We start from the raw sequence: 22,441 nt of genomic DNA on the forward strand, positions 1-22,441 counted from the left end.
ATTACAGCTAAGTAATTAAAATGAATTGGTCATTCATGTCTTGTTCCAAGTAAAACAACAAAATGTATCATCTAAACACTTTAAATATTATTTTATTAATATGAAAAATATGTAATTGATTGTACCTCAAATAAATTAGTAAATATGTATTGTATATATCGTTTTAAATATATAATTATGTTTGTATAACTTGTGTACTTGGTGTTAGTTACAATTTCACGCATTTCTTCCACTTTTGAATTTATTGTATAAAATAAGTCTAGTCACTTAATGTTATTGTTACTTTTGTTATTTAGGCTAAATTTCTTAAAAGATTGGTGCAACAAAAACGCATTGCAGAAAATATAACGCTGTAAAATAATTAGTAAGACATTAATATTATTAATTTTCTTAGTATTGATAACTTTATAGCTTAGGTTGCATTTTCGTTGCAAAGCACACATACACACAGACAGGTCTCATGACCATGTTAATATATATTATAAATTACTAACATTTTATTCTATACAAGAGCTCATCATATAATACTACTAGTAAAATTTTAAACTTAACGAGGAAAACTTATATTCCGGGACTGCAATGTTTAAATTTTGATTTTGATACTTTGTACGCAGCACTATGGAAAAATGTTAGAATCGGGCGTTTTCGCCTAGTGAAGGACATAAAAATCGTTAATATATGTAAATGATTAGTTTGACGATACAAACATAAATAATCGGTTGAATTAAAAATGTTCTACAGAAATCAATTCGAATGTAAAAAAAATATTATTAACCGCTTCTTTTTGTTGATTAATTAAAAATTACAAAATTTGTAAGAACGCCGTACAACTTTTATAAAAATTATGTTTTCATTACTGTTTTATGTTATATAATTGGAGGAAATTTTGGGCGTTGGTGAATACTATTTAACACAGAATGCCCAAGCTGCACAATTATTTGCCAATAAATATCTACATACTAGATGTACGTAATATTTAGCAGGCTCATAATTTTTTCTATTTTCAGCATTTGCAATCATAACTAAGTTGTAAATACGAGAGAAAAACAGTGAAGGCATCATTTAAAAAAGAAACGTTCGACCAATAAATACATAAAAATAAATTAGAGAATACAAATAATTTAAGGTAAGAGCAAAACTTTTAGCAATACTTTTGACATTTGTGACAGATCTCTGCGTCGTTGCTCGCAGCAACTGCAGCCCTGGGCCATCACGCGAAGCCCTGCCCTGGGTTTTCATATTGGCGACAAATGGGGAATGAGTGCAGTTAGTGGGGAGAGACCAAGTCGAGGCTAGTTTGAAAGCATGAGACCTTATTTAAAACGCCGCATCGGGAACGTGGGACTCTCTGGTGGAGTGCTGCTGCCGCTTTGCTGCAACGAATGCTTTTTAGGGGCAATTTTGAAGGTGGAACCCGACTTTCGTGAACCGCGTGGAGATGCCGAAGCCAAAGTACTAGCTTCCATGGCCGCCGTGGAGCCAGCCGAGGCGGATGGCACTATACCAAGCGGTACATCCTTATAGGTAGAGTCAATGGATGCCTGCACCCAGCCTATAATAAAGGCAATGGTCACATTTTGTTTTAAGGCTTCTTTGGTTTCTATTCCTTTATTTACCTTTGATGGAGGATCGATTATGGTCAACAAGCGCAGCGGCTAGTGTAGTAGCACTACTACTATCGCCGGATTCATGCAGAGTGTCCAGCGTAGACAATGGCATGGGATTGTAAATGCGACTGGCAAAGTCCTCAAATGTGGTGCTCTCCTTGTAACGCGACGACACGCTGTCCAGCGAGCGATTGCGTTCCTCGTAACTAATTAAGCAAATTAATAATTAATGTATAATAAAAACTGAAGGTAGTGGGGACTTACTATTGCTGATACAGCGGTAAAGCAGCGCGTTTGGTCCGACTCGCGTTAATAGCTGTAGCACGTACAAGCGTGGCAAGGCATGTGCCACTCAGAACGCTTTCGTTGGCCAGCGGTCCAAACCAGGGTACCTCTGGCTTTCGATTGACTGTCACGCGGAACAAGCCATTCCTCAATGGATACACAACAATAAGCACATCACAGAACTCTGTTGGAAGGATGTCACGCCTGTAATCGCGATGATGTTCGCTCCACACAATGTGCACTTCATCATTGCCGAGATGACGCGTCTTCAGCAACAGCGCCTCTGAGTCCGAGGGCATTCGTGTGGCCACATGGTAGATAACCTCCAAAAAGGGCGTGGCATAGTAAGGGGCTGTGGCACCACAACCTTGGCGGGGCAGACCACCCAGAAAGCCATTATGCGTTTCCAGATCAATCTCCCACCCCAGTGCTGATACGAACATCTCGTACATACTACTGCCGCTGGCGTTGCGCAATATGCTGCTCTTGTCCTCCTGGCCGGCAGCCACATATATCACGGCAACCTTATGCGTCTCACGACACTTTTGCAAATCTACGTTGCGCAACTCTCGAATCAATTTTTCGCTGCGCTCCAATAAATGAGTGCGAGAGCGTCGCTCCCATCCAGCAAGACCCAGATGAGAAAAGAGCAAACGACAATACTGAAACGGTGTCTCATTGCGGCTGGGCAGGCTGCCGCCTCCTGTAGTCCCAGTCCCAGAGTAGGAATCAAAGGAAGCATGTGAATGCTGATCCGCCGAAGCTGAGTGCAACGATCGTTGATCGTGTTGTTGTAGTTGCAGGGAGGAGCTGGAAGTTGCATGTCTTAAAGCTGTTGGCGGTGGCTGCTGTGCGGCACGAGCCACAAACTCCTGTTCCAGTGCCCGTTGATTAAGTATAACGGAAATTCCCTCCGCCTCCTGGCTGCTGCTTAAAGGACTAGGGCCGGGCGCATTCAACTGCGTCACACCGGGAGGCAGGCATTCGGGACTTGTATATCCAATGTAGGCTAACATGTCATCCAATTGATCCATATCAGGTGCCATATCTTCGGCCAGTGGCAGTACACCTGGTGGACGATGACGCAGTGTGTGCCGAGGAGCTTGCTGCTCCACACCCACCATGGAGCTCATTATCGAATCCAAGGGCTGTGCCGTACCATGCATCGCTGTACCCATCGCTGACCCTTCATAACGCTCTAAACTGACTGGTTGCTCTGGCTTCCGTGGTTCCGAATACAGTATTGATGCATCCCAGCAAGCCTTTCCATTGAGATCGCGCATTAACACGCGTACCTGTTTCTCGGCAGTGACAAGTCCGGCAGTAATTCCTCCGCCCGGCAACTTTAGGGTAGGTAGCTCAATGAAACTCGCGACAAGTCCTGGATTAAGCATAAATAGTTGCATGTTTTGAGCATTTACTACTGACGGCAGCTCTACGGAGTCACGGCGTGTGTCAAGAGTTCCCATTTGACTGCCGCCTGATACGCTACTGGTGTCATCTTGTTCCTCGACCATTGAGCTAAGACGCGAAGCGCCTATACCCATAGGAAAATGACCCATATGCGTAACCAAATGCATAGCAACTGCCTTGGCACATAGTCTTATAGCAGTGATGCATGCCTGTATTGTTTCGGATGTCTGGTAACTAGCCTCAGGAAGGCGACCATCACCTTGTAGATCGTCGTGGGTTGTATGCATATCAAAATCATCGTCGGCCGTCAATTTGACACGCTCATGTCGCGGCGCTCCAGAAGACACCTGCAGCAACACTCGCAGCACCTGGAGCACAAGTGTATCGCCTTGCTCATTGATTGGGGCCAACATTAGTGACATTGGAAAAGCCATGCAGTATTCTCCCAAGCATAACATTAACGACGTCATAACCACTTTGTCAGCGTCTTTGGGCTTGCTCACGTTCTGGATTTCCAGAGCCTTGCAAAGCGCTGTGATAATCAGCTGGGGAGCCCGTTCGATGGCAGCCAGTTCTTGACCACGCTCCGCACACAACTTCAGCGAGTCGACAGCAATGACGGCAATGGTATGATGCTTGAACTGTAGTGCCTGGAGCAGAACCTGCAAGGCCTCGCGAATGCGAGGGTTAAAACTGCGTGACACCTCCTTGGGTACCGCGCCCTTGGGATGTGGCACTGTCTGCTGAAAGGGACCTCGCTGATTCGCTGAGGGTTGCGAGGACTGCGAAAGACGCAACAAAATCCATTGGCCCAACTGTGAAAGCGCAATGCAACGGGCCTTAGCCGAAGGCTCTCTCCGGGCACAACGTAGAACAATATTTAAAATGTGATCCTGCAGATCGGGACACTCCATAATGGTAAATTGCTGCGGAGTTGGCTGTAGCACGGGACGCGGCAATAACGAAGCGGGATAGCACAGCAACGATCCGAGCAGCGCAGCAACATCGGCTCGTGGAGTACTCCGGTTTACTTCCAGCGATGTGAGCAGAAGAGCACTTGCATGCACAATGTCCAGCAATAGCAGTGTGTGTCCCGGAAGCAGCAAACTAAGCAGGCGCGGCCCTTGCAAATGCTTAAGAATAGCATAGATGAGATCACGATCCTCTCCGGTAAGCAACTTGTGCATTGCATGGTAAAAAACTGGCAATTGTTGCATACCACTGACGCCGCCCTGCAGTGCCAGCTCACAAAGCAGCTGTACCGCCCAGAGCTTTCCCTTCTTAAAAGACCGATCCAAAGTAAGCGCACCGTAACACCAGGGCGCTACGATACTGATAGGCGGCACAAGTATTGGAGGCGGCGGTGTGCTCTGATTGTCCGTAGAGATACCCTGGTTTTGTTTGATCTTGATGAGGTTCTGCGTCATCTCCAGCAAATGTTTAAAAACTTGGGCATGCAGTTCTGGCTTTGGTATGCGATTCACATCGCCCAGTGCTCCCAGCATACGCTTCCACATAATGGACGTGGAGTCCGGCAGCCAACCGGTAGCTGTGCCGCCTAGAATAATAGAACGTCGATCGGCTCCGCTGACTCCATAACTGCCAGAATTTCCATCCTCTAGACTGCCACTATCTACTGCCAATACGTCCAATTGTATATGTGCATCCTTGATGGAGCTCCCCTCAATACCGCTGCTAGCTGTTGGTGAAGGACTGCGTGAGCCGCCGACACCGCCGCCGCTTTCATTATCGCAGTCAGTCCTGTAGTCACCATCAACCTCATCGCCCAAATCCTGTGATCCTCGACGGAGTCGACGTGTTTTTCGGGACGGCGCAAGCGAATCCAAAGACAGAGCACGTCGCATGTCCTGCGCATTACTGTGTGTGCGCATCAGATTTGCTTCCAGCTTAAGAACATTGCTAGGGCGCGCAAGCAACGTGTTTAAAGAGTGCTCCACACTTGAGGGGATTGTGGGAGGTGGAGGTAACGCTACCACCTTGGGTGTTTGATTTCGTCGACGGCGCACGCGTGAGTTACGGGCTGCCGAAGCCAGGCTTCCTTCGCTGTAACTACGACTGAGCATTGGCGTCAGAGGCACGGCCCGGCCAGTCCCGCCGCCTCCGTGCGATTGCGAGTGCTGATGCGTTCGGCTAGAGCTCTGCAATTGAGAAGCGGCAGCCCCACCACCTTGAGACGTCTCATCCGAACGGCTGCTGTTCGATTCAGCAATGCTGTCACGTTCTTTGTCCCTGGCCGAGGAACTACCATGGGCAATTGTGGCCCCACCTGTACCAACGCCCGACTGGTGCCAAACGCTGCCAATACGTCGACGCTTACCTCTGCTTTCGGCAACGCGATCTAATGGCAGATCCAGCAAATTTATACCATAGGTATACCGCGAAAAAACACGTGTCAGGGTTTGCATTGTTTTATTCCACTCCACTATCAATTCTTCACGGTGCGTCAGCGACTGCAGAACTGTAAGAAATTTCTCCCAAAGGGCCGGATTCACCGGTACGTTGGTGTGGGCGCGTATCCAAGTTACGATCAGTGTCTGAAATATGGCGGACCCGAGAATACCTCCTAGATTGGGACTTTTGGCACCACTGGGCGGTGGATTCTGATGCAGCACCACCGATGTAACCTGCAACAGAACAAGCAACAGCTGTTCCCAAGTGCGAGGTTCCATACGAGTATTCATAACCATAGCGCGATAGACATTTAGCACCTTCTTGCAAATCTCTGTTTGCTCCATCAACGGGCTGGAGTCGTGATCACGAGAGCGTGTGGGAAAGCAAATGTTTAGATTTGCAGTGTTAACCAAAAAGACATTCGCAGCATTCGTTACGAACACTTGCAGAACATTTTGCATTCCAGCTCGAACCGCCACATTCTCCTTGGAACCCTGTATGGCACCCACATAGGAGGGGGTGCGCAGGCGCTGACTGCGCGGAGTACCTCCGGCATTGGCATGGGCATGGTTAGGAGCATTTTGTGCATCATCCGGCTCCAAAAGAAATGGTGGCGGTGTGCTGCCGGTCATCCAATCTCTATAAACAGCAATAGATGTACGAATTGCCTCAATTTGTGGTTTAGACGTAAAATTCAGCAGAAAGGCCTGGCGATAGACCTCGTGCACAAAATTAACGTTCTCACGCGTTTCATAGAACACGTCCCTCACAATCAGACCCTGTTGGTAGCCTTGCAGACGTACATGGTCCACATCCTCAATGTGCAGTGCGCAGTCTAGACGATGACTAAGAAGTCGCTCATGCGTGAAACGAGACACCCAATTAATGAGCACAACAACGCACGATGCCATGACCTCTTCTTTTTTGTTGATCGTGCGCATGGTGGGCATATCGAGGCGGGGGTCGTAGATTGAAATGCTGCTTTCGAAATTTGGTGAAAATACTGGCAAGAAGACTTCTTTAAATCTTTGCAGTAGGAAAGCAAATGCCCTATGATCCTTCTGAGCGCGATTGTCGCGCCATCGCAAGCATGCAGTCGTCTGCACCATGCTATTTAGAAGCACTTCCAGACCATCCCGCGGATCCGGTGGTGCAGATCTCTCGCTGGAGGACGGTGGCAACAGCGCCACTATTTCAGAGCACTGCACCGGATGAGAGAAGGTGTTGTCATGAAATACGGAGGCCATGCCACCGTCTGCTTTCATATTCGGGTGCGTTAAAAAGTCGCTTGCAGTAAAGTCTGTGTCGGGCCCGATGCCGCCTTTTTGCGGAACTATCAGGCCTGGAATAAGATCCGCATACATGGCGTGCACGTAGGATGGTGCTTTCTCGCCTAACGTCTGGTACCAGAGCAGAAAATATCTAAAAGGGATATCAAAGTTTCATAAGCCGATATAGTAACTGTATTTTCTAACTAACTTGGTACTTACTTGACACCCTCGCGCCGTAGCTTCGGCGAGTTTCCCAAATGCAGGAGCTTGGCCATGATGCGACTGAGTGAATGGCATTGCCAGCGGCGCGCCAACAACTCTGGCAACAGACACAGGATCTTTTCCAGGAGCCATAGCGATCCGTCTAATTCCTCTCGATGGGCCTTATGAACTAAGTGGAAAGAAATCAAGAAATTCACGATAAGAGCATGTCAAGTCTAGCATACGGATACGTGCAGTTTATCTAATGGTTTCAGAGATGCACAAACACATTCCAGTGACGTTACGAGTAAAATCAAATGCAATCAAATGCAAAATCGTAGAGCAAGCACCCAAATGCATGAAGTTCAATGTGACTACATAATACCAAAGACAAATGCATAAGCCACAGGTCACATTGAAAGGCCTCGACCGATGCTAAAAGCAGGCATTACGATTGGGATCAAATATAAAAGGGAATATAAGCTTGGATGAGCGATTTAAAGAGTTGTTTGAAATGTCTTTCATCGATGCCACAAAAAAGCACCCGCGACTAGTTGTTATTTTAATATGTTCTATTTGTTCGTTTAATCATGAGTAATTTAAAGGGTGAATTGAGGGGAAGTAGACAAGTGCATAACATATTTATATTATATATGGTTTAGTGCCTGTTGCGAATAAGTCTGTAAAAAATATATTCAAAAGGTCACTCAGAAGTACCTTATTGGTATTTATTATTTTTATTTTTTAATAACTATTTTAAAGAATAAACTGAATGGCCTGATACAAAGTCATCGAATTTTACAAATTAACACCCAAAGAGATGTTTTTTTAAAGAAATGTTGCACTCTCGATTTCTTTTTGGTGTATGTTAAATTAATATAGTATATAATTAATAGAAATGTTAATGTTATGCCTTATTGTAAATATGTATAATAATAATATTAAAGAAGTTTAATTAAAGTTTTCCGTACAAAAAGTGGTTCAATTATACTTTAAAATCGCTCATATATATAGTACATATGTAACAATAGAAAGTGAAATGATTTAAGGGTGCTAAATAGGGAACAAAGCAAAGTCAGATATGCGTATTTGAAAAGTCAATCGGATATCGCACAAACTTACCAATGTGAAACGGGAGTTCTGCCAGCAAGATTTTATAAAGTGGGGGCGAAAAAATAGAATGAGTTTTGTATTTGTAGGAGAAACTGGGTTAATATACGTTTAAACACATTAAAATTACTTTTTTTAAATACTCATATCTGGGACAACACATTATAAACATAAAGATAAACTCTTGCCGATAAACAAAAAGGTAATAAGAGAACAAAAATACGTATATAAATATTTTAAGTTTGCACCACTCAACTTATAGCATAAAAACATTTCTTATGTCGAACGGACTATAACTATAACTAAGACCTTTTACCTTTCTGCTTTAGATTCGTCTCGGCCTGTACGAAGGTGTCATATAGAATGAAGTACACATGACTATAGTTCGTTTCGAATAATGATTTTGCCTCCTCATGATCGACATTATCTGTAAATAACGAATAAATCAACAGGTATGACAAACAATAATAGAGTGCATAATAAATTACATACACTTGCATAACAAATGCTAAGAAGAATTTGGTGTGAATTATATTGTATTTCTGCCCGCTTTTTATGACAACACTAAGTTAAAGGCTTTTATTTGATGCGACTATCTCAGTACAGAGATTCAACTACCTTTCTGTTTAGACATACATAGATTTGTTTTGTAAAATGTTTAATAACCATCATTAAACATTTTACAAGAAAAATACGCCATTAAATAAGCTTTCCTTAAAACATTGCCCTCGCTCAAATATGTATGTTTAACAAGAACATATACTGGGATCGCCAGATTATTAAATTTATTAAAATAGCAACCTATCGTTATGATTATTACATACTTGATATGGTATGATATGCCGCGCTTCCTCTTTATCATTGTATGTATATATGTATTCTTTTTTAACAATTAGTATGTCTATACCCTTTTTTTTTTAAACTTAAGCACATAATGTACCAAACTTTGTCTGTTTATGAGTTGATTACCAAATTTTGTTGGAATTAATTATAAAAAGAATTATATATTGTTAACTTATTTTTGCGGGCAAGATATATAAACGCCTTATATCAAACGGGTTAACTGGAATCCTTTATTGCTTACAATGTACTAATATTAATAACACATCATGTGTCAAATCATGGAGGAAAGTCGATGTACGTATGTTTAATAAATTGCAAGGAATTCAAAAAAGGGGTTATATCTTGACAAGAACAAAAATTTGTGCTCTCCCAAAGGAACTATAAGCGTACTCAACTCAATATGAATGTGCTTTTTAGTTTGATGCAGGTGTTACTTATCGCAAATATTTTGTCAAGGGGAATAGGCTAATCTGAAAATATCACTGATAACGACAAACTCGGTAGTGAGCCATGACTACATATAGGCACGCATTTCAATGACAATTGCAAGCAATGTACAGAAGTTGTTAAAAGGTTCGCCTGATATAATACCTTAAAATCGGCATTGCAAGTGCGAAGAGGGAACCGATGGATCAGAAGTAAACAGAAAAACGCGGGCATAAGGTGGTTGTTGCCGGCTTTACTGTCATCAGCGAAACGCTGCAAAATAGAAGAAAGCTAAGCCCAAAGAAAAAAACTTAAAAAATATGTGGCTTTAAAACTGGTTTTGTAGCGAAAGAAGCGCTCAAATATAAGGCCAAAAGATGTACGTCTCTCCGACTATTTGACGGTCGTGTTGTCTGAAATAGGCAGTGGTAGTAAGCCGTTTGTACGTATGTATGTACGTCGACGATGATGATGATCGTAATTATGATCAAGTTTGAATAAAGCAACAACATCAACAATTGGAACGCAGCCATTGGTATAATACAAATGGTAATGGTGTGCATAGTAAAGTGGGGCTAGTGACAACAACAAAGGTAACAGCGAAAGCAACAACAACAGTGTGGATACCTGTTGTAATTATAGGTGTTGTGCTTGTTTTTATTGTTGAAAATCTTTCGTTCAATGACACAAAAGGAAATTAACAAATCCATATCTCTTGGCAGGCAACGTAAGGGGTACCTGCGGGTATCCTAGTACTCGCATGCTATTTGCATATGCATGGTGATTTCTTGATTGGTGCTAGTAATGCGGCACTCTAAGACATAGTTACCAAGTGCTAGCTATTTTAATCATAATTTTCTGTCGCCCTTTTTGTGGCTGCTATATTGCTCTTACTTATTAATGTGTTTTATGTTTGTTTTCTGCCGCCATTTGTATGTACATATACATACATACATACGTAGTTCATTCTGAGCGCCCAACAGGAAATAGCACTGCCATTTTGCAATGAAGAATTACAATGGGCTGACTGTAGCGATGTCATTGAGCAAGTCGAACACAACACAACCCAACAATGAACAGATTTCAACCGAGCAACGCCCACCTGTCTAAAAACCAACTAGCTGTACCATTTTAACATAAACTGTAAAGTAAGGAAAACTTACTCACACACTTGTAGACGTTGAAACCAAGCCTAAGTCATTTAAATTACCTAATATCGTGCGGAGGTGCCGTAGACGGGAGGCCGAATCCTTTTTGGAGTCTTGTAGCTTCGCTGTAGACTTTTTGATATCCGCGTGGGACTTTTTTGTAAACATTTTGCACTTGTTTTGTTGCACAACCCGAACACTTAATTTTTATATTTGCACACTGACATTCTTATACTATTTCGTTTGAGTTCGTTGCTTCTGCTTTGCCAAAAACTTGCTGGTGTGCACAGCCCACACACAAGCAGGCACTTTCTTTTGTTGTTTGTACACGAACGCGCTCACTGACCAAACGCACAACAAAACACTTTTTTCCAGCGGAGCCACCGTCGCAGCGGTTGCTGGTGAAATTATTAGCAGAGCGCCAACCGTAACCGACCACTACCGCTGCCGCGCTGACGTTGCTAGGGTCTGGCCAACACAGGTGCTGATGCTGCTTTTCGCCTTTCGATGTAAATGTTGTTCACATTTTGCGTCTACATATTTGCACTCATTTTGGGTAGCTGTAGATGCACACACACAATCGCGACCACAAAGCCGCGGAATGGCATCATCATTAAATTTGCTAAGTAAACATTTCTATTATTCATTATATGTCACGTTCTCAATAATAACTCTTTTTTGCGGAGGCAAAGCTATTATTGTTATTTTGTGAACGATACTGCGATTAACGAGTGAGTACAGAGTTTTATCGATAGCGCTTGACTATCGACCTAAGTGTGGCCACTTTGTAAAAGCAAAAACGTACATTTTTTATTTAAGAAATAACACCTTAATTCTAGGAACCAACTAATAAAAATAAAAATGTAAAAAGTTATAAAAAAAATAAATTGGTATATATTTCGTTCGTTTTGAAATTGGATACACCTATTTTCACCTATTTTTCATATAAATAATGACGTTTTTTTACACGATTTTTTTGGAGTAAAGAAGCAATTATTTAAATATTTTATTTGGTTTAAAACATAACATAATTAAACTGGACTATATTTTTTTGAATACTATGTCATAATTTGTATGAATATTTAAAAGAATTGAAATAAAAGCGTTTAGATCTCTTTGAATTTTCATACTTATATGTATCTCGCAAGTTTCGGTCTTTCGTTAAATATAAGCTTTAATTTTTAGTTGATTTTGTTGAAAATCAATACAAACATAAGTACCAATGCACGCATGTTAATATAAGCAGATAATAATCTTATGTTATCTACAAGTTATCTGTCACTGTTGCATACGAATGTAAGCATAAAGAATATGTATAGCAAAAGTGTCAGTCTCCAATAAAACTCTAAAGCGAACAGACGCACGGCGGTCCGCGACTATTGTCTTTTACTTTACTCCTACTGAGCCCTTCCCTTTTCAGCGAATATATAATCTATTCAATAGGTTATGGGCCCAGGGCATATAGGCTCATAGGAGAAGTTCAAAGTATTGTGAAATAGTAATCGTTTGGTGACTCAAGAAATATAACATTTAAAAAATGAGTGCGCTATATCAAATAGACAAATTGGAAGAGCATAACTATGACTCATGGAGCATACAGATGCGATCTGTCTTAGTGCACGCGGAATTGTGGAGTGTGGCATCAGGTGCTGAACCTAGTAATACTGAGAGTTCAAGGCCAAAAGATGAAAAGGCATTAGCAATTATAACGCTAAGTGTAAAAGCTTCACAATTGGGCTTCATTAAAAATTGCAACACTTCGTACGAGGCATGGAAAAAGTTAAAGGACGTTCATCAGCCGAGTGGACCTGTACGGAAAGTGTCGCTGTACAAGAAATTGCTAGGCAAACGCATGTTTCAAGGCCAAAGCATTTCAAGTTACATACACGAATTTAACGAAATTCTGGATGGTTTGTGTACAGTTGGCATCGAATTAAATGATGAGTTAAAAACAATCGTGTTGTTGTCAAGCTTGCCCGAACCATACGAAAATTTTGTCGTCGCCATTGAGACGCGTGACAATTTACCGTCATTTGATGTGTTATGTATCAAGCTGATGGAAGAGGGAGAGCGCAGAGGCAATGCAGATGGAGAGAGCGAGAATGCAAGAGCATTTATAGCTACGCAGCAGATCGTCGCGCATTCCAAAGCGAATTCAAAAAGGAATTCAAAAATCGTCGTTTGCTACAACTGCGGCGAAAAAGGGCACTACAAGGCACAGTGCAAGCGTGAGAAAATTCGCGGTGAAGGGAAAAAGCAATCGACAAAGAAAGAGATGGAAAAGCAGAGCAGCTTGTTAAATGCGTTGGACGTTGGAAAGATAGAGAACAACATGTGGTGTCTGGACAGCGGAGCAACAAGCCATATGTGTTGCGATAAGACGTTATTTTCAAAATTTATTGCGCACACTGAAATGATCGGTTTAGCTGACGCTGGTTTCCTGAAGGCCGAAGGCAGAGGAGAGGTGAAGTTACAGACAGAACTTTGTACCTTGGTGTTGTCAGATGTACTGTATGTACCGAAAATGAATGGCAACTTTATGTCCGTCAGCCGGTCAGTGCAAAAGAACAATGTTATACATTTTGGGCCACATTTTGCTAAAGTTATACAAAACGGCGAGTGTATACTGAAAGCGAATAAAGTTGGGAACCTTTATATGTTTCAAGGCAAACAAAATAGGTGTTATTCCGCAACTGAATCAGATGGTACATTGTGGCATAAGCGTTATGGCCATTTAAATTTTACCAGTCTGAAGGAAGTGATCAGCAAAGAGCTAGTGCGTGGTATTGGAAAGGTTGTTTTCCCAGACAACTTGAATTGCAAAACGTGTATGCTAAGCAAAATACATGTACAGCCATTCCCAAAGGTAAGCACTAACCGTGCCGAAGAGCTGTTGGAACTGGTTCATGCTGATGTATGCGGCCCATTCGACACGAAGTCACTTGCTGGATCCAAATACTTTCTGACCTTCATCGATGACAAGTCCAGGCGTATATTTGTTTATTTTTTGCGGAAGAAAGATGAAGTGTTCAGTAAGTTCGTCGAATCTAAAAACTTGGTTGAACGGCAAACAGATAAAAAGCTCAAATGTATTCGAACCGACAATGGAGGCGAGTTTGTCAACACAACATTCAACGGTTTCCTGAAACACCATGGTATTGCAAGGCAATTGACCGTGGCTTATACTCCGCAGCAGAACGGCGTGGCGGAAAGAGCAAACCGGACATTAACGGAGATGTCCAGATGCTTATTGGTGCAGTCGGGCCTAGGCGAGTCTTTGTGGGCCGAAGCAGTCAACACAGCAGTATACATAAGAAACAGATCACCTACCAGTGCACTGAACAACCTGACTCCAATGGAAGCGTGGACAGGTAAGAAACCCTGTGTTAGCCATCTAAAAGTTTTTGGTTCCATTGCAGTTGCACTTGCAAAGGGTCCCCGTAAAGGCAAATTCAAACCCAAAGGGCATGAGTACCGTATGGTTGGGTATTCGGTAGCAGCCAAAGGCTATCGGTTATACGACCCAGAGACGAGGACGATTGTCGAAAAACGAGACATTCTATTTGATGAGCGTTGTGGTGGTCATACCAATGAAGATACCGTTACGGTAGATTTTCCTGCATGCGAGGTTCAAGAGCATGTCACTCACACGGATGGTGACAGAAGCATCGACGACGATGACAGTGAGCACAGTTCTGACGACAGCAGCTCCAACGCATATGAGAGTGCAGTCGAAAAAGAAGACTCTGACGAGGATACTGTGAAGATTGGGCCAGGCCGGCCTAAAATTGTTCGAAATGGTAAACCTGGTCGTCCAAGAAAGCAATACAATGTGCTTGGAGCATTGGTTGCTAGTGACGTAATGGTTCCGACATCCTATGATCAGGCCGTTGGTAGCACACATGCAGTATTCTGGCAAGAGGCGATGCAAAAGGAATATCAGGCACTACAATCAAACGAAACCTGGCAGATGGCTGATTTACCAAAAGATCAGCGAGCAGTTGGTTGCAAGTGGGTATACAGCCTGAAACGTGACTCTGATGGAAAAGTCGAACGTTTCAAGGCACGACTCGTTGCTAAAGGGTGCTCCCAGAAGTATGGCGTGAACTATGTAGAGACGTTCTCACCCGTTTGCAGATTGGAAACCGTGCGGTTTATTTTGGCGTTAGCAGCGGAATTGAAGCTGTACCTTCACCAGATAGATGTGTGTACCGCCTATTTGAATAGCGACCTGCATGAAACTGTTTATATGAAGCAGCCACAGGGATACACAGATCCCAATAATCCAAGTAAGGCTTTATTGCTTAAAAAGGCAATATATGGATTGAAGCAGTCGGGGCGCGAGTGGAACTCCAAGCTCGATTGTGTACTACAAGGCATAGATTTTGTAGCATGTGAAAATGAACCGTGTCTTTACAAAAGGAACGGAAGAGGTGACTTATCATTAATCCTTGTTTATGTTGATGATATAATTATAGCATGCCGATCAAAAGAGGACTTGGCCAACATCAAGTCAGCCATTACAACATCGTTTGAATGTGTTGACAAGGGAGAGCTGCATTTGTTCCTTGGCATGGAAGTGCAGCGCGACGGTGAGCTTGGCGAAATTTCGCTAAGCAATTCGCAATACATCAAAGACATATTGCGTGAACATGGATGCGAGACCTGTAGACCTACAGCGACCCCACTGGATGCTGGTTTCCAAGTGATATGTACCAGCGAGCATTGTCAAAAGGTTGACATTGCATCCTACCAGTCTTCAATTGGCGAGTTAATGTGGCTGGCGCTTACAACAAGGCCAGACATATTGCATTCCGTTGCCAAGTTAGCTCAACGGAATCAAGATCCGCATGCAGAGCACCTAGTGGGTGTAAAACATGTGCTTCGATACCTGGCGTCAACTGTGGACCTGAAGTTGCACTACAAAGAGTGTGGACAACCCCTTACCGGCTATGTGGATGCAGACTGGGGTGGCGACCGCATCGATCGCAAGTCGTATACTGGCTATGTATACTACTTGGCTGGAGGACCCATATCCTGGCGATCTGAAAAGCAACGCAGCGTGGCACTTAGCAGCACGGAGGCGGAGTATATGGCTCTTTCAACTGCGTGTAAGGAGGCCATATACCTACGGCGTCTTATAGTGGAGATTGGCTGCGGTGACTCGAGTACTCCAACTATTCTTCATGGCGATAATTTAAGTGCTCAACAATTAGCTAAGAATCCTGTACACCATGAAAGAACAAAGCATATTGATATTAGATATCATTTTGCAAGACAGGTTGTAAACGAAGAACAAATTGTTTTACAGTATACATCAACCAATGAAATGATAGCTGATATTTTAACGAAAAATCTCCCTAAAGCGAAGCATGTTCATTTTACAAAGCTGTTAAATTTGATTTGAAAATTTTTGTAAAACATGTTTGCATTGAGGAAGGGTGTTGAAAATCAATACAAACATAAGTACCAATGCACGCATGTTAATATAAGCAGATAATAATCTTATGTTATCTACAAGTTATCTGTCACTGTTGCATACGAATGTAAGCATAAAGAATATGTATAGCAAAAGTGTCAGTCTCCAATAAAACTCTAAAGCGAACAGACGCACGGCGGTCCGCGACTATTGTCTTTTACTTTACTCCTACTGAGCCCTTCCCTTTTCAGCGAATATATAATCTATTCAATAGATTTTACTTTTTCGTAGTGCAGTCATTTTAAAACCTATTGTATGAATTGGCTGAAAAAAACCTAAAGAGAGAGTGGTACTAATGATTTCATACACTCGTAAAGTTAAAACGGTGCCGTTTTTGCTGTTTAAAAACAAAAGTTGATATAGTGGCTTAGCTATATACTCTTATGTATGTAGATACATAATGATTTTAACTTTTCTGGTCTGATTAGAAACTGAGCGGGATATAGTATCAACAATTATTCGACTACTTTGAAAACTTAAGAGTCAGATCTGTTTGTATAAGAATAAGAAGAAAACTGGTGACGGCTGACATCATTTTGGTTACCAGCCCCACGTTAAGTTCTATAACTCCCAACGGCAAAAGTTTGTACTTAATAGTACGTTGCTGCAACCAGAAGGTTTCCACAACCTGTCGAAAACGCACGTCGGCATATTGTAGATCAAAACGCTGAAGCAAATTTCCTGTCTCCAAAGTCTGTCCAAGAAATAAGATCGAAGTAGGCATTATTATCTGAAAAAGTAGTAAGCTAGAGTTGACTCACATCTTCCACAACGGAATTGCTGACACGGGCTAACAGCGCGATTTCAAGAAACGGAACCAGAAGAAACACAAAATGTGTAAATTCATAAATCAGGTCATAGGGCTTGCCGTTGATGAAGTGATCTGCAATCGCCTGGTACTGGTTAAAAAAACCCACGGTGAATCCGACCAGATTAATTAGCAGAGAGCAAATCAGTGAGAGCGCTGTCAGTCGCAAATAGTCCATGGAACGAGTGATCGCGATAGTGTATCGCAGTGCCAGATCGTCCAGGTAATCGGCTAGCTCACAGAATCGTTTCATGCGGTAGTAGGGTTTGTTTAGTCTCATCTGGAGCGGAGTTTGCATCATGTTCACCTCCAGGAGAACTTTACGCAGTTCCTTATTGCACGCAGTCAACACCACCTTGGCAACAACCACGCTACCAAAGAACGAGTTGTTCAACTGATTGCCGACTATAAGAGGAAATAGAGTCTGAGATGCGCGCATCACAGAAAAAGTCAAGCTAGACCGGCCTTGCTGTAGAATAAGTACCACTCCCACGACAACGGGAAAACCCCACATTTTGATGGCGCTCACTATAAAAATTCTCCAGATCGAGGCCATATCCATGTTAAAGCTGTTGAGCGTTTCGATTATTGGTATGGTTTTTTGAAAAGCCGTGACCTCCCACGTCATTGCCCACTGGGTCACATAATTGATCAGACACAAACCCACGTTCATGTCCAGGTAAAGCAAGACTGTGTCCCGCATCTTCAATAGTCCATTGATATAGTTCTCATAAATGTTTCTCACATAGAACGCAGCAAAGGCGGAGGCGACGACAACACAATATATCGCCACCGGCTTTGAAAACACAAACTTTTCGCGGCGGTTCTTAAAGCGACATAGAAACAACCCATACAGAGTGTTAAGAAAAATTGTAACGATGAAGCTATTCATCACAATTTTAGTATGTGATCTCCATTCACGCTGTGCGTATTTTTGCCACCGGAAGCAACGCCTCCGACGTCTTGGTGCTATCAGCAGTGGCATGACACTGACCGTACGACAATTCCTGTGCCCAGGAGTTAATTGCCGTTTCATTAATGTGTGTTCTTATCAGCATTCCTCAATCGGAGCTACAGTGGCATCTGGGCTTTCCTAATTACTACTTATGTATACTTAAATAGCTAATGCAATACAGAACTAAATATTTAAATTAAAAGTAGTGTATTTCTGCATTCACAGCTACTGATTTATTTATTCAAAGCTGTGCGTAATGAACATTCATTAAATGGCAATTAACTCCTCGGCACAAGAATTGTGTGTATGAGCTGTGTACCTCTAAAGCTACAAACTAGAGAGGAATTCTATAGTTGAGTGGTAGTAGAGTTTTACCCTTTGGGTACACGGTATAAACGTAATACCAATGTTCATATTTAACAAAAAACAAAATTAATTAAAATACAAGAATAAGAGCGTTTTTGTTTGTTTGAAAACACTTATGTGGTTTGCATGTCTGTTTTTGGGAATTTCCGAGACATACACTTATTACGCTTTAAAAAGGGCCATAATCTAATTATATTAAAAAAATAGAAATTTAAAAGTGGCAACTATGTTTTGCATGCAAACAAATAAAATGTGTAAATAAGAAAGAAGCAATTAAGGAAATTTCCAATCCATTTCTTTTTGAAAAAAGAAGGAAAAGGAAACAAACAGAAGATTGAACTGCAACATATTAAATATTTATTGCAGAGACCATATGATATAAAGAACGGGATTAAGAAACTCCAATGGTGAGCTCCACTTAGATGGGCTTGTAATCCAGACTGGTCTCAAGCTTCTTGTTGTCTGCTATTTTGCGCACGGCCTTCATCAGGTCCTCTTGAATAATGTGCTCGCGATCAGCGCGCAGAGCAAAAAGGCCCGCTTCAGTACAAATGTTGCGCAGATCAGCACCGTTAAACTGATCTGAAAGTTTAACAACCGCTTCGTAGTCGATGTCACCGTGCTTGGATAGTGGAGCTGCGTGTATCTTCAATATATCCATGCGAGCCATTTCGTTTGGCAATGGAATTTCGAGTTTGCGATCCAATCGACCGGGGCGCAGCAAGGCCGGGTCAAGTGTATCAGGACGATTGGTAGCCATTATAATTTTTACTTGGCCAAGAGCATCGAAGCCGTCCATTTGGTTAAGGAGCTCCATCAAAGTTCGCTGAATTTCCCGATCGGCGGAGGTACCCTCCGAGAAACGACGTCCGCCGATTGCATCGATTTCATCCATGAAGATGATGCAGGGTTGATGGTCGCGAGCATATGCAAACATTTCGCGAATAAGGCGAGCACTCTCCCCTATATATTTGTCCACGATGGCCGACGAGACGACCTTCAGGAAGTTGGCCTCAAGCTGTGAGGCGATCGCTCGAGCTAATAATGTCTTGCCTGTGCCAGGTGGCCCATACAGCAAGCAGCCCTTGGGCGGATTAATGCCAACACGCAAGAATAAATCAGGATTCATCAGGGGCAGCTCAATTACCTCGCGTAACTCGCGAATCTGCTCGCTGAGACCGCCAATCTCTGCGTAATTCACATTGCCAGGATCCTCGTGCGTCATGTTGTAGACCAATGGATCCACTTCACGTGGCAGATAACGCATTATCGTTAATGTGGTCACATCCAATGCCACACGCGTGCCCGTTTTGAGGCGGTCTTTGTTGATTTGACGCCGACAGCCGACAACATAGCGCGGACCATTTGAGGACTTCACAATGTAATTGTCAGGTGTCAATTGCTTTAATATCTCGCCCAGCATTTGGCCCACACTTTGCAGTGCTTTTAGATCCTCTTCAGACTTCTCAAATTTGGTATTGAGAACTTTGTAATTGTCACGCAGTGCTTTCAAACGCGCCTCGATCTCGCGGTGTTCAAGCAGCTTTTTGCGGTAATTGGTTAACGCTTTAATGCGCTCATCATCCATATTGAGCTGCTGTTGAGCTGCCATAGTGTTTGCGATCCTCCAATAAATTTGAATCTAAATAAGTCTTAAATAAAATGTTGTTACACACCCGGCTTCTTGCTTTAAAAATGCAAACTCACTTTTAACGATTTTGACGTACAAAAGAACGATGGAAAAAGAACATGGCAAAACTACAAATCACAATTTTACCAGGGCTGAAACTGAGACAATGAAATGTTAGTTACTTTTATAAAAGATATTTTTTTATTTATATAACTTCCAAAACGTGTAAAGAAACGATGGAAAAGGGTACAAAAAATGAATTTATTTAAATAACATTACATGGCAGAGTTTTGTCTATTGAAAAGATATTATACTCTATCCATATTATATAGACAAATATTTTACTTTTCTGTGGGAGTGGAATCCATTTTCGAAATATGGTAAGCCCTTTGACGATTTTAGAGGCTAAAATATAGCCAGTTTTAAAAATGATTGTATTAGCCTGAGTTATCGATAACCGATGTAGAGATGAGCGATGCTTTGATACCATAACTGTTGGTGCTACATATATAATTCGTGACATGTACTTATGGGGGCTCATCTTTGGGTTGATGGCTACTTGTACAAAATTCCCGTTGTTGCTATCAACAAAAGTTGTTTTTCTTTAAAATACAATATAAAAGGCCGCAATGGCCCGCATTACCTGGCGCGCGAATTCAGCACAAAGTTTAGTGTGAGTTAAAAAAAAGGGTTACCACAAGGCGTATAATAATTGAACTTTTATTTTGTCTCTTTAAGATCAAGATGCCGGCTTCGATGGTCGTACATGAAACATTGCTGGCACTCGCTAACTTTCAATGCACATATGAATGCTTCTTACGCTTCAGATGTGTGCATGACGCCTATATTTTGGTTTGTCGATAACTATACACATTGTCTTGGACCGGTAGGTTTGGAGTACCCATGTTCTTTCGTCTGGACTATTACTATGTATGAATTTTTCTGTAGTTTTTTGTAGTGGGAGTGGCTGCTTTAACCACTGCTGTCGTCAGCATAGCTTATTGGATAGGCTTGCCCTTTTGGTGGAATAAGAGCCAATTGGCTACAGTGTTACTGCTTATCGTTGGGAACTGGTTGCTACTGAATGTTGTATTCCACTACGTCATGGCTGTGATAACGCCAGCGGGTTGCCCACCAGAAGGTGTTTCTCTAGTAGAGGCTGTCAGCGTGTGTAAGAAGTGCATAGCGCCAAAGCCTCCACGCACGCACCACTGTTCCGTGTGCAACCGCTGCATTCTCAAGATGGATCACCATTGTCGTGAGTACAGCCATGCGTAAAATCGTTATGCCATGAGCTTGTGTTAGCTTGTACATCTTTGCAGCTTGGCTCAACAATTGCGTCGGCTATGGAAATCATCGCTATTTTTTTCTCTACATGCTATATACAACAATAGGTTGTTTATTTCTAATCATGTTTGGCTTAGAGATTGGGCACAAGTACCTTTGGTTAGATCATGGTGATAATTGGACGGAGACAGAACCGCTTGAGGGACAGCCAGTAAAATTTAACTTGAGTGGTCATATAATTCCAGTGGTATGCATGATTCCTACGAGTTTTTAATATTTTATTTACCATCTTGTTAATAGACTCACCCTCACGAATACGATGATATTTTGCTACCGCCCGCCATACACAATCTTCCCACACCTGTTGTGGATGCTGAGACTGCATCGGCTGGTCGGAGGCATGCTTTGTGGTTTATGGCATTTACAAACGTTGCTGTGGTCATAGCACTTGGCAGCCTTTGCACGTGGCATGCCAAGCTTGTAACGCGAGGGGAAACTAGTGTTGAAGCACACATAAACGAGGCAGAGCGGAAACGCTTACTTCAGCAAAATCGAGTTTATATAAATCCCTACAATTTCGGCGCCAAAAAGAATTGGAAAATTTTCTTGGGGCTTGTGCGTGGCAGGTAATTGACAGTTGTTTCCTCAAAAATGTTTCAATTGTATGTTTTTGTTTTATTTTCAGACAATTTTGGCGCACTGTTCTATTACCATCTTGGCATAAACCTGAAGGTACCGGTCTTAGTTTTCACACTGTGCATGATGCACCCTCTCCAGATGAGTGGCCATAGCAATTAGTTTGTTTGTGCTCGGACGGTGAGAGTGTTTGTAATGTTCCTTAAAAAATTTATTTTTAAAATTATACCTTCATGGTTTTTTCTATGGCATGTAGAGCCCAATCCAATAAATGCAGACTAATTGATTTAAATTTGATATGGAGAGAAGATCGAAACTGCAGTTCGCATTGGGCTCTGCACACAATTATAATTAAGTGAATTATATTAGTTAAGATCTAACTATCACAGCCATTTGTATGTAGGATGTCAATTTATTTGTAAACTCATTTAAAAGTGTTTTGTCATCCAAATGTATGTTCATTTTAAGTAAGAGTAATATTAAGGTTTTGTTTTAATTACAATTCCCAATCTAGTCAATTTTCCAGACTAATTTCCAGGGGAATCATTAGATTTTCAAATAATT

General features: G+C 42.2%; 4 protein-coding genes across 6 annotated transcripts; 1 reads left to right on the top strand and 3 right to left on the bottom strand.

Annotated features, from left to right (window-relative positions):
* Positions 1 to 1,034: 1,034 nt before the first annotated feature.
* LOC115620506 (probable Rho GTPase-activating protein CG5521) lies at positions 1,035 to 11,392 on the bottom strand. Of its 2 annotated transcripts, XM_030513763.1 has the most exons (7): positions 10,779 to 11,392; positions 8,616 to 8,726; positions 8,312 to 8,329; positions 7,208 to 7,379; positions 1,872 to 7,139; positions 1,617 to 1,813; positions 1,035 to 1,552 (listed from the first exon to the last, which is right to left on the bottom strand). In XM_030513763.1, exons 1-7 carry the CDS (start codon positions 10,882 to 10,884, stop codon positions 1,314 to 1,316), a joined length of 6,111 nt encoding a protein of 2,036 aa, XP_030369623.1. In that variant the 5' UTR covers positions 10,885 to 11,392; the 3' UTR covers positions 1,035 to 1,313. The 2 variants fall into 2 exon arrangements, with proteins under 2 accessions (XP_030369623.1, XP_030369625.1); XM_030513765.1 differs by lacking the exon at positions 8,312 to 8,329.
* Positions 11,393 to 16,658: 5,266 nt separating this feature from the next.
* On the bottom strand, positions 16,659 to 17,895 carry LOC115621034 (putative gustatory receptor 97a). The gene is made up of 2 exons (XM_030514556.1): positions 16,957 to 17,895; positions 16,659 to 16,889 (listed from the first exon to the last, which is right to left on the bottom strand). Exons 1-2 carry the CDS (start codon positions 17,893 to 17,895, stop codon positions 16,659 to 16,661), a joined length of 1,170 nt encoding a protein of 389 aa, XP_030370416.1.
* A 763-nt stretch (positions 17,896 to 18,658) lies between these two features.
* LOC115620854 (26S proteasome regulatory subunit 10B) lies at positions 18,659 to 20,092 on the bottom strand. Its single transcript, XM_030514298.1, has one exon. It carries the CDS (start codon positions 19,934 to 19,936, stop codon positions 18,743 to 18,745), a length of 1,194 nt encoding a protein of 397 aa, XP_030370158.1. The 5' UTR covers positions 19,937 to 20,092; the 3' UTR covers positions 18,659 to 18,742.
* Positions 20,093 to 20,502: 410 nt separating this feature from the next.
* Positions 20,503 to 22,343, top strand: LOC115620855 (palmitoyltransferase ZDHHC16). Of its 2 annotated transcripts, XM_030514301.1 has the most exons (7): positions 20,503 to 20,627; positions 20,693 to 20,840; positions 20,903 to 21,212; positions 21,277 to 21,488; positions 21,542 to 21,867; positions 21,927 to 22,057; positions 22,134 to 22,343. In XM_030514301.1, exons 1-6 carry the CDS (start codon positions 20,584 to 20,586, stop codon positions 22,030 to 22,032), a joined length of 1,146 nt encoding a protein of 381 aa, XP_030370161.1. In that variant the 5' UTR covers positions 20,503 to 20,583; the 3' UTR covers positions 22,033 to 22,057; positions 22,134 to 22,343. The 2 variants fall into 2 exon arrangements, with proteins under 2 accessions (XP_030370161.1, XP_030370159.1); XM_030514299.1 differs by having other exon boundaries at positions 21,927 to 22,174.
* The last annotated feature ends 98 nt before the right edge of the window (positions 22,344 to 22,441 follow it).

This window comes from Scaptodrosophila lebanonensis, unplaced genomic scaffold (assembly GCF_003285725.1).
Source record: "Scaptodrosophila lebanonensis strain 11010-0011.00,11010-0021.00 unplaced genomic scaffold, SlebRS2 tig00000024-arrow-pilon, whole genome shotgun sequence".
Lineage (NCBI taxonomy): Eukaryota > Metazoa > Arthropoda > Insecta > Diptera > Drosophilidae > Scaptodrosophila > Scaptodrosophila lebanonensis.